The sequence below is a fragment of the Tiliqua scincoides genome, chromosome 15 (genome assembly GCF_035046505.1).
Source record: "Tiliqua scincoides isolate rTilSci1 chromosome 15, rTilSci1.hap2, whole genome shotgun sequence".
Taxonomy (NCBI): domain Eukaryota; kingdom Metazoa; phylum Chordata; class Lepidosauria; order Squamata; family Scincidae; genus Tiliqua; species Tiliqua scincoides.
In genome coordinates this window covers 3,348,274-3,360,825 of record NC_089835.1, presented here as the reverse complement: position 1 = coordinate 3,360,825, position 12,552 = coordinate 3,348,274, and the positions used below count along the sequence as shown (strand labels likewise).

Here is a 12,552-nt window from a genome sequence, read left to right as displayed (position 1 = left end):
TCTGGCTGGCGCATGCGCGTTGCCTCAAGGGGCGGGTCCCCATAGAAGGCGCACCAGGGGGCGTGGCCAGGCAGCCTGTTGTCACGGCAATGGGCTTGAGAGGGTATAAGGGCTTGTGAGGAGCTCTGTGGAAAGCTGAGGCCGGCTGGCGCATGCGCGGCGCCTCAGGGGGCGTGGCCAGGCAGCCTGCTGTCATGGGAACAGCCTGAGGGGCCATAATGGGAGGCGTGAGAGCCCCCCCCAAAACCCGCCCCTCCTCCTTCTTTGCCCACCGGATCCCCGGCGCCACCGCGCCCTCAGCGACCCACCGCGGAGCCGCCTCAGCTGCCCCTCCAGCGCCGCGACGCCTCCCGGTGGCCATTCCGCACTTCAGCAGCCCGCTTCCCCCCGGGCCGGAAGCGGAAGTGGCGGCGCCAGAAGTGGCCTTGAGGAGAGCGGGCCACGACCCGGAAGCGATTGTTTTTGTTTAGAAAAATCAGACGTTGACCTTCTGACTCTATTTATTATCTGAATAAAGGCGGGACGTGACTGTTTCTGACGTGTTTTAATGACAAAAGAATCCCCGTCACGTGCTTCGGCTCCTCCCCTTCGTTGAAGCCGCTCAACGGTCGCGCCTTTCAAAACGGCGACCAAAACAAACCTGCCTTCCCGTCTGCGCATGCGCGGGGCTTGAGGCCGGCGCCGCCATCTTTGTTCCGAGCAAGGCGAGGGTCCTAAAAGAGAATAGGAAAGGAGTGGCGGGCGCTCTAGGCCGGAGGGGGCGGGGCTTGCCGCGCCAACACCAAAAGCGACCTTTGCGGCCCCCTGTTGGGCAGGGGTGTGAACGGAGCAACGCTCAGGGAACGGCTGAAGCCACAGCCGCCATGTTTGTTCATGGCACTGAGCGCGGCGTCCGCCATTTTGACGGGCTTCGGAATCCCGAGGTCACGAGGTCCGAAAGCAAAGCCAAGGCGAGCGGCCTCGGCAGACTCCGTTGGGCCGGCGCTGCGTGACGTCACTGCTGGCTGTATGACGTCATTGTGACAAGCAGAACCTTTTGTCCTCCCCTCCCAGCTCTCAAAGCAAATATATAAACATAACATATAAAACATAAACAAACATATAAAAAAGGGGTTTTTATATATATCTTTACATATATAGTATTTTATAGATAATGTTATATTATATATGATATATATTGGATATCTTATATCATATATATATCTTATAATAAATATAATATTATATATGATATATACAATATCATATAATTATATTGCTATATAAATATATGTAATAATGTAATTATAATATATATATATATATATATATATAAAATCTTAAATGAAATTGAATAAATCTTTATGGATGATGGCCAGAACCCAAAGGATCTCCTCTATGGAGAACTCGTGCAAGGAAAGCGCCCTACGGGTAGACCACAGCTGCGATACAAGGACATCTGCAAGAGGGATCTGAAGGCCTTAGGAGCGGACCTCAACAGGTGGGAAACCCTGGCCTCTGAGCGGCCCGCTTGGAGGCAGGCTGTGCAGCATGGCCTTTCCCAGTTTGAAGAGACACTTGGCCAACAGACCGAGGCAAAGAAGGAAGGCCCATAGCCAGGGAGACAGACCAGGGACAGACTGCACTTGCTCCCGGTGTGGAAGGGATTGTCACTCCCGGATTGGCCTTTTCAGCCACACTAGACGCTGTGCCAGAACCACCTTTCAGAGCGCGATACCATAGTCTTTCGAGACTGAAGGTTGCCAATACAATAAAAAATCTTTATGTGTGTGTGTGTGTGTATAGATAGCTCAAGGCCCCTCAGAAGAGCCTTTGCTGCAATTAGTTTGTCTATGCAGTGGTTCTCAAGCTTTTCGCTCTGGGACCCACTTTTTAGAATGAGAATCTGTCAGGGCCCACCAGAGGTGATCAGAAGTGACATCATCAAGCAGGAAAACTTTTAACAATCCTAGGCAGCAATCCTACCCATGCTTACCCAGGAATAAAGGCAGTTCATTTGAGAGAAGGAAAACTCTGATCCCAAACCTCCACTGCCTTGTGGCTACGTCCAGTTATGGAAAAGGCTTCAGGAGTCAACCTCGAGGCAAAATCTGGAGACAGAGTCCCTGAGGCAGTTCATGGCTGAACACAGTCACGTTCTGGCAACTCCTGCGACGCCGCTGGAACCAACTGTATTGGCCTCTGCCTTTCCATTGGATCATTCCAGTGACGTGAAGAGGGGAGCTTTGCTGCATGGGAAACAGTCTATCCTCCATACCTACTTTACCCAGGCTTCACGCACTGGAGAGGACACTCTGTTCCAGAACCACCATTCAGAACGCGATACCATAGTCTTCTGAGACTGAAGGATGCCAACAACTATTATTGGAAAAAGCATATACATAGTATCCTGTTAAAAGTACAGATCTGTAACATTTTCCCAATGCAGTCACATACCATAGCAGCAGCATCTAATATATTAAAAATAAAATATTGAAATGAATGGGGACCCATCTGAAAATGGCATCCCGTCCCACAGTTTGAGAAACACTGGTCTATAGGATGCTACAGGATTCTCAGCCATTTTTGCCTCATTCCTTCAGCTTACAGCTGTCCACATGTACAGTATTATATAGTGGGTCCATGAGACTAAAGAAAGGCATAGCAATAACAGCTCAATATGTTTATTCCGGAACTGAACCTGGCAATGAATCTGACACAAGGCAAACACCTCTGGCTTTTATACCTTTTAGTTCTGCCCAGACTCCCCATGATTGGTGCAATTGAAACATTAACTAGAGGGCCAATCGGATGGTAGGATTTTGATGCATCACCCAATCGGCCAGCCATAAGTCTGGGCCAATCAGTTATGCAGGATTTCGATCTTGCATAACTTGCATACATAACATGCAGCCTTCTGAAAAACAAGGCAGTAGCTTTCACAACCTCTTTTGGCACCTGCTATATGCTGTCCCTTGGCCATGTTGTGCGTGTAAATTCACTAGAGAAGTCAATGATCTTAGGACTGCTCAGTGGGACAAGAAGAAGGGGCAGTAAAGAATGCGCTGGCTTGATAGCATCAAAACTGAGACAAAGCTGAATGTCCATCAACTGAAGGAAGCCATGCTTGATAGAGCAGCATGGAGAGTGCTAGCCTATAAAGTCACCAGGAGTCAGCCAGGAATGAATGGATAAAACACACATACTGCCATTTACATCACAAGTTACTATCCCGCTGCTAAAGAGAAGACAACACTACCTTAAAAAATGCTTCTTTAGCCAGCTAGCAGGAGTATTCAAGTCCATAGTAAGGAATTCACATCAGTCTTCCCCAAAGAAGGAGAAAGGGCTGGAATCTCACAGCCCAATCCTATCCACACACTTTCCTAGGAGTAAGCCCCATTGACTCTAATATTGACTCTAATAGGACTTATTTCTGAGTAGACATGCATAGGATTGGGCTGTCAGGCTACCATCCTATACACCATTGGTTCCCAAACTTTTTAGACTTGCAGCTCCCTGTGACCTACTGGACATTGGCCATGGCTCACCACTAAGGCTACAATCCTATACTGTACTTTGTATATAGTGACATGTTCTTCATGAGGATTTCATGACTCCCCTGTCTGGTCTTCACAGCTCCCCGGGGGTGCCATGGTTCACAGTTTCAGGACCACTGCTATACACGTATGTGCAAGTAAATCTTGGGACTTCCTGCCGTGTATTAGATGACACTGTACTGTATACATGTCTGTCATCATCTGCAGTCCTACAAACACACAGTCCTCTTCACCAGTCCTGCCAGCCAAACGGCGGCTTTGGTCCCTACATCCCCATTGTAGGTAAATGACAAGGTGCAGCCAGACACAAACCAGTTGAGCATCACTGTACCCAAACTAGGGCCAAACCACACCAAGTCTTCAACACTGCCTATGACTCAGAACACATTTTAATGAGGATGTCTGACCATTAGTCCCTAAGAAAGAGCCAAATTCCATCAAGCCAAAGGAGAGCGCATGACGCATAAACACACTTTTAATTATTAAACCTTTTTTACTAAACATAGGAAACTCTCTCTCTCTCTCTCTCTCTCTCTCTCTCTGTGTGTGTGTGTGTGTGTGTGTGTGTTGTTACGGGAAAAGTTGAAAAATCTTAATCCATTTAGCACATTGGCACTCCTGCTTAACCTTAATTATTTCCCAAAAGGAAAGAGAAGAGATATATTTATTATTTACATAAACCATAAGAAGAGCCCCTCTGGATCAGGCCAAAGGTCCATCTAGTCCAGCTTCCCGAATCTCACAGTGGCCCACCAAAGGCCTCAGAAACCTGCATCCCTTGGTTGGCAACCTTCAGTCTCGAAGACTATGGTATAAGCCTACAGCCCCGGTATTCCCAGACGGTCTCCCATCCAAGTACTAACCAGGCCTGACCCTGCTTAGCTGATCAGAGGAGATCAGGCATGTGCAGGGTAAAGTTGCATCCCTTGCATCTGGCATTAAGAGATAGGCTACCTCTAAAACTTGGGTAAACACTCACCGTGACTTGTAACCTGCGATGGATTTTTCTTCTAGAAATCTGTCCCGTCCCTTTTGAAAGGCACCTAGGCCCGACACCATACCACATCCTGTGGCAAGGAGTCCCACAGACAGTGGGGAAAGACACGAACTCTCCTGACACTCAGTTTCAGTGGCTGTCCCCTGCTTGTGGGGTTTAGCGAAAGAGGAAAGAACATCCCTCTCCACCCCCTTGTTGTCTCCCATTGGGGGGGGGTCGGTGTCTGCACTGTATGCTCCACGGGGCAGAGACCCTTTTCCTTCTCTATGGATGCAGGGTGCATTGATGAAGCTATCAGAGACACTGATGACGTCCCACAGGCTTTATAAGGTCTGCTGCCAGTCGTACTGATCAGCTGCTTCCCCCCCCGCACCCCCCAGCAGGGCTCTAAGGCGAGGGTCCCCATCCCAGTCATCCTCGGGCGAGCTGGCTCAGGCTAGCCAAGGGGCGGAGCCCTGCCCGGGGAACGTTCGAAGTGGGCGGAGCCAGCGCGGCATCAGGACCACTCGGGCTTCTCCTGCATCCCTGGCTCAGAGCATCCTCCGAGAGGCGCCGCGCCCGCCTAGGAGCCTCCCGCGCCGCGCATCGGGGCCGCCATGGCCGAGATCGCCAGCGTCCGCCCCAGCTTCGGTGAGTGGGAGCCCGGGGGGGGGGCTGCCCCCTTCTGCATCCTGCCCTTCTCCCCCTCCCCTGCGCTTCCCACCCCAGCATCCTTCTCCCCCCCCGAAAAGCCCCAACCAGGCATCACACCCTGATCTAGTCTCACCTCCCCCCAAACCCACCCCCCTGCCTTCTCCCCCCAAAGACCCCCAATCAGGCATCACAGACAGCACCCTGATCTAGTCTCACTTCCCCCAAATCCACCCCTGCCTTCTCCCCCCCAAAGACCCCCAATCAGGCATCACAGACAGCACCCTGATCTAGTCTCACTTCCCCCAAATCCACCCCCTGCCTTCTGCCCCCCAAAGACCCCCAATCAGGCAGCACCCTGATCTAGTCTCACTTCCCCCAAATCCACCCCCTGCCTTCTCCCCCCCAAAGACCCCCAACTAGGCATCAGACAGCACCCTGATCTAGTCTCACTTCCCCCCAAACCCACCCCCTGCCTTCTCCCCCCCCAAAGATCCCCAACTAGGCATCAGACAGCACCCTGATCTAGTCTCACTTCCCCAAATCCACCCCCTGCCTCTCCCCCCCAAAGACCCCCAACTAGGCATCAGACAGCACCCTGATCTAGTCTCACTTCCCCCCACACCCATCCCCTGCCTCCCCCCCATATCACCACTGCAACGCTTCCTTGGCATCGCTCCCTGCTGTGTGCCCCCAGGATGGCCACATTGCAAACAACCCATCCAGCCCAGGCCTGGCATCCTTGCACAGCCCTCTCCGGCCTTGACCAGCTCCTGGGTCTTCACACGCACGCACGCACACACCGCCGCCACCACCCTGGCAATGCACACAGGCCCCCCCCCACCCCAGCCATTAGCAGACCTGCACTTTTGCAATACAAATATCGCAAGATCAATATTAACCCCCCCCCCCCCACAGGCAGCTCTTCCATCCCCCCTGCCCAGCAATAGGATATTTCAAGCGGCAAAAGAGGAGGGGGTCCAAGATTCCCCCCCCACACACACATACACACACTTTCGGAACACAGAGGGGGGAAAAACAGATTGAAAATGTCAGGATGTCACTTGGAACCCAGGCTGTATTTCATCAGACCTCCTGTGGCCGAGAATGTTCAGCACATGCCAAGAGCAGACGCCCCCCCCCCCACTCCCCTTGTCCATCTCTGCACCTTGCTGGCATGATCTACCCCCACCCTAGCATCACTCAGCATATGGCATCTCTCCTGAAAACACAGACAGAGCTGGAGGCCTTGGGCAGAGCAGACATCTTAAGATCCACCCTCTCAGGCCAACTTCCCCATCCTGGACCAAGCTTCTCTTCCCCCCTCCCTTTCAGTTGGCAGCCCCTTCCCAGTACCATCCAAGCTCAGCTCCCTTTCCTAGTCTCTCCTTCCCCCTACATCACACCTCCCCACCTCCACCCCTTGTACACGGGCGTGCCCGGCCTCTGGGCCGTGCCAGGGCACGGATCTGAGGCCGTTCTAAGGGAGAGGGCAAGGCATCACCCTATGGCCTGATCTGCTCCCTGTGGGGGCTGGGGAGTAGGGAGCAGGTGCGGACTGGTGGCTCTGAGGAGTGGGTGTGTGTGTGTGGGGGGGGGGGGGAATGACGTGATGTCTATTCTGGGCCAGGCAGCACCCCAGCCCTCAGCTAGCTATGAGGAAGGGGAAGAATACGTCTTTGTTTGCTGCCCCCTTGTTTTTTTGCAGAAATTGTGGGGCAAGCGCAATCTCTAGAGGATGAGGAGACTGCGAACATCACTGCTGACAACACATCTGTTCCCCCCTCCCCATTTGTAGCAAAGCATACTCCTGCCCTCTGTCCTGGCCCACAGATGGCGGGGCACCTCTCTGCAAAACAGCCCCCCCCCACTTAGTTGTGCCCCTTGAGTATTCACCCAGAGACTGAAAAGGTCTCCCTAGCCCAGTAAGACGCCCTCCTGTTATTGACTTTTTCTCCCAAGCGTTACCTCCGGAAGAAGTTTGAGGCCTCTAGGGCAGTGGTTCTCACGCTTTTAGCATCGGGACCCACTTTCTAGAATGAGAATCTGTCAGGGCCCATCGGACGTGATGTAATGACCGGGCGTGACATCATCAAGCCGGAAATTTTTTTTAACCAACCCTGGTTGCAATCCTACCCACACTTACCCAGGAGTAAGTCCCATTAACTATCCTTGTTAAGAGCATCTACATAGTAGCTTGTTAAAAGTACAGGTCTGTCACATTTCCCCAAATGTAGTCGCATCCCATGGTAGCATCAAGTCTAATCTACTAAAAGTAAAATATTGAAATGAATGGGGACTCACCTGAAATGGGCTCGCGACCCCACCTAGTGGGTCCCGACCCACAGTTTGAGAAACACTACTTTAGGGCTGTGGAACTCCTCGGTTGGTCTATGGAACTCCTTGCCACAGGGTGTGGTGATGGGATCTGGCCTGGATACCTTTAAAAGGGGATTGGACAAGTTTCTGGAGGAAAAATCCATTATGGGTTACACGCCATGATGTGTAAGAGCAACCTCCTGATTTTAGAAATCAGAATTTCTAAAAATCAGGCTGTGTCAGAAATCAGGCTGTGTCAGAAATTTCTAAAAATTTCTAAAAATCTGGCTGTGTCAGAATGACAGATGCAAGGGAGGGCACCAGGAGGGCAAGGAAGGGCACCAGGATGCAGGTCTCTTGCTTTCTGGTGTGCTCCCTGGGGCATTTGGTGGGCCGCTGTGAGATACAGGAAGCTGGACTAGATGGGCCTGTGGCCTGATCCAGTGGGCTGTTCTTATGTTCTTAACTACAATTCCCAGGAGGCCTTGCAGGTCTCTTGCTTTCTGGTGTGCTCCCTGGGGCATTTGGTGGGCCGCTGTGAGATACAGGAAGCTGGACTAGATGGGCCTGTGGCCTGATCCAGTGGGGCTGTTCTTATGTTCTTAACTACAATTCCCAGGAAGCCTTGCAGGTCTCTTGTGATCTGGTGTGCTCCCTGGGGCATTTGGTGGGCCGCTGTGAGATACAGGAAGCTGGACTAGATGGGCCTATGGCCTGATCCAGTGGGCTGTTCTTATGTAGGGCTATGCCAGGCCAGGCATCTTCTGAGTAATCAGCTCTGTTAAAAACCCACAGCCCCTCGCCACCCCCCTTCCCCAACCCACACCTCTCTGGGTAACAGTGCCCCAAACCTTGGCATCTGGGCAGCTCCTATGTCTGGTTGCAGCAAAGTTTCTGGCAAGGATATTAAAGAAGCACAAAGGAAGACCAGATAGCTGTTGCTTTTACCTGTGCCCCCTTCCCGCTGTCCCACCCACCCCATTGGTTATATGGATTGGTGGTGGTCCTTGGGTTCGAAGCAAGGGCATGTGAAGCCAGCAGCCAAAATTCCTTGCCACTATTTTATTTTGATGCTTCTTGTACCAAAATGAAGGTGCAAGTCCCTAGCTGCACAACGGCAATTCTCAGGGAGGATTGAGCTTGCATATTGTAGACAGGTGCGAGATTGTGTGTGTGTGTGTGTGTGTGTGTTTTTAATTCTAATTAAAGCCCTCTGAATTTTTTTATCACTAAGCTGCAGCCTCTCCTAGTCCTCCAGGGCAGACGCATTGTGAAAGTGACACTGCCCTGAAGCCAAACAGGGATGCAGATGCAATCACAACTCTGAACTATAAACTAAATCACACCTTCTCCCCCCTCCCAGTTCTGGATTTCATTGAACTGGAATAAATATTGGCTGTCACTGATTATTTATTAAATAAACAATTATTATGATTATTTAATAATCTGATCATTTATTATCCACTGCTAATTTATAATCCACTGATAGTGGATTATAATTTATAATCCACTGATCCTAAATCAGTGACAGCCAATGTTTATTTATTTTATTTGATAAATAAATAAATTTGATAAATAAATAAAATAAATAAATATTGGCTGTCACAGATTTGGAATTTCCATACATTAGCATACATTGAAATGGTTAAGGGGGGGTTATTAAAACACACACATACGTACTATTTAGGCACCTTTGACTGGGTGTGAAAGCCTGTCTTACCTACTTACAGCACACTCCTATGTGTGTCTACTCAGAAGTAAGTCCCACTGTGCTCAATCACTGTGCTCAATGGGCGTTGCTCCCCAGAAAGCATGTATAGCAATCAGCCCAATCCTAGGCATGTCTACTCAGAAGTAAGTCCCATTATAGTCATCAGGGATTACTCCCAGGTAAGTGTGGATAGGATTGCAGCCTGTGTTTCTCAAACTATAGATTGGGCCACACTAGGTAGGTCAAGAACCAATTTCAGGTGGGTCCCCATTCATTTCAATGTGCATTTTATTTTTAATCTATCAGACTTGATGCAACCCTGGTATGTGACGGCATTTGGGGACATGTGACAAAGCTGCACTTTGAAAAGGCTCCTATGTGAATACTTCTAACAATGACAGTCAATGGGGCTTACTCCTGAGTAAGTGTGGATAGGATTGCAGCCTTTGGGATGTTTGGGGAAATTCTTTTCAACAGATCAGCCACTGCTTAGTGGGTTCTTCTTTCTTTTAAACAAATGTTTAAACTTAGACTTAGAGCCAATCCTATCCACACTTTCCTGGGAGTAAGACCCATTTAAAGGGATTTACTTCTGAGTAGACATGCATAGGATTGGGCTGTTATTGTAAACTTTTAATTTACTTGGTTGATTTGATTTTGTCATATGGGGGTGTGTGAAATTTTTTTCCTGCTTGATGATGTCACTTCCGGCCATGACATCACTTCCAGGTTAATGACATCACTTCTAGTGGGTCCTGACAGATTGTCATTCTAAATAATGGGTCCCAGTGCTAAAAAGTTTGAGAACTACTGAGTCAGAGTGTATTGCGCAATTTAAAAATAATACTTAGATAGAGCGAGGGGGGCCATCAAAGGGGAGATGAGGGGGAGATCATATATGGGGGGAGAGTCAACACTTAGTGGAAGAGTTAAGCTAAAGATTTCTTATCGTTAAAGCCCAATTAAAATATAATTCAGGACAGAAGGTACAAATAAATTTTCAAAAGCTGCAAATAAATGCTAAGACCCCCAACTTATCCAGCTGTTATCATCCACCCCCAAAAGAAATATCTTGCTTCTTGGTGTTTGATGCATTTCCAAGAGAGTATCCCACAGTTGTGGGGCAGCCCCTTACAACACAATTACTAGAGTAGTGGTTCCCCAACGTTTTTGCCACAGGACCTACTTTTTTAAACGAGACTCTGTCAGGACCCACCTAAGCTTACCAGACTTTAAAAAAGGAGATCTAGAAATAATATATATATTTTTATTATTTATTTATTTATAGATAATAATAACCAACAAAAAAATCAAATATTTTTCTTCCTGTATTTACACGTGCTTGTAAACTGCAGGAGCTGAGCTCTTTGCTGGGTAATCAGCAGCTAAGATATCTGATTTTTGAATAGCCTCAGCACTTGAGGCAATTAGTTAGCTGATTTTTCCATCGCCCTTTGGTGACCCACCCAAAATCAGATGTCCCCCCCGCAGTTTGGGAACCGCTGTACTAGAGCAGGCCTCCACTGTGCCCATCTACTAGAAGCAAACGGTATCTTCTGAAACGTCTTCTCCTTGGTAAATCGCAGTCCCTGTTCTTATGGGGGAAATGCAGGGTCTCTAGAAGTTAAGTTTCTAATAGGGTGGTGGGAGGGAGTAGATGTATCCCCTGTATGAATCTTCCCCCCCCTTAGCAGCTCTCCCTCCCCCATGTGGAATTCCCTGCCTTGCAATTTGCCCCTGTCTCCCTGCCAGTATTTCTCTGGTGGCTGGAAGACCTGCTTTTGATGCAAGCTCTCCCCGAGTTCACTTGACTGGAGGACCTTCCTCCTGATTTCGATTTAATTGCCGTCTCATTGTCACTTAGCATTGATTGGTGTTTTTTTTTTTTCTCAATCGATAAGGTTGGCTGCCTTGAGGCTGCCACCCAAAGGATTACGGGGGAGGTAGAACTTTTAAAAATAATTTAATTATTAATAATGGTTATTATTTAATAATAACTCCAGTACACACATAGGTGGACCCCAAGCCAGAACGCTGCCTCTTCCCTCCATCCTAACTAATAATTGCTTATCCAGCGAGTAAATGCTACTGGGTGTGTTTTGTGCAGCTGTTCTCGAGGCTGTGAGACTGGAGCCATTGTGGTCTTCAATGTTCTATTATAGCATCTGAGAGAGAGAGAAAGAGAGAGAGAGAGGGAGGTTCTCAGTGTCATGTACAAGGAGTAAGGCAAGAGACTGCTACCATGAGTGACTGGTGTGTGTTGTGAATGAGGCACACTGTGTCCAAGCCAGGTGTGGTGGTGCGGGGGGGGGGGACCTTTTAAGCTGTGAAAGGTTGGGAGATGTCTAAAAGGGAGTCTTCTCTGGTGGAAGAGAATGTGACAGGCATGGGAGGAGCAGGTTTCCCAGATAAAGAAAATATTTCTGTGCCCCAGTGTGTAATTAATCTGTGGAACTCCTTGCCACAGGATGTGGTGGCGGTGGTGTCTGACAATGGTGTATTTAATCATGTTCTGTATCTGTGAACAAGGATTGGACTGTCCAGATTGTGTTCCGGCCAGGGTTGCACTCCCCTTGGCAGTTCGTCTTTAAGTAGTAATTTGGGGCTACTTTTGGAACCCCAGCCTTCAACCTGGATGTCAAGCTGGCAGCTGTGGCCCAGAGCACCTTCAATCCACTGAGACTGGTTCCCCAGCTACACCATTTCCTGGATCAGTCAGAGCTGGCCACAGTCACTCATGCCTTGGTGAAGTCCAGGCTGGACTACTGTAACACACTCTACTTAGGGCGGCCTTTGAAGACTGTATAGGAGCTGCCTTTTGTGTAGAATGCAACTACAAGGCTGCTGGACAGTGCTAGACATCATGGCCACGTCGCACCTCTGTTAGGACAGCTGCACTGGCTACATGTGTGCTTCAAGGACTGGTTACTTACTACTTACTATTGGAGTAAGGACTGGTTACTTACTACTTATAAAACCCTTAATGCAGCCATTTTCAACCACTGTGCCGTGGCACACTGGTGTGCCACAAACGGTCCCCATGTGTGCCACAGGAATTTGGGAGATGGTCATTTATTAGTAGGGCCATTGGGGATATAAACCCCCCTTTGGCAGCACAGTGTGTCTTGTCAATTGTCAAAAAACTGATGGTGTGCCGTGACCGTTGCCAGTGTGCCGTGAGATGAAAAAAGGTTGAAAATCACTGCCTTAATGGGTTGGGACCCAGATGTCTTGAAGGCCTGTCTCTCCCTATATGAGTCTGCCCGGTCTTGTGAAATAATTGTATTTGGCCCAGTTATGAGTGACATCTTCAGAGTTTTGTTGGAAGGCAACTGACGAATAGGGCCTTGTCTGTT

General features: G+C 49.1%; 1 protein-coding gene across 1 annotated transcript in view; it reads left to right on the top strand.

Moving 5' to 3' along the window:
- The first annotated feature begins 5,132 nt into the window (after positions 1-5,132).
- The window catches only part of SYT11 (synaptotagmin 11), a 30,199-nt gene continuing 22,779 nt past the window's right edge, over positions 5,133-12,552 (top strand). The window contains exon 1 of the mRNA XM_066610399.1: positions 5,133-5,166. Coding sequence (XP_066466496.1) covers positions 5,133-5,166 — 34 coding nt within the window. The remainder of the gene's footprint in view (positions 5,167-12,552) is intronic.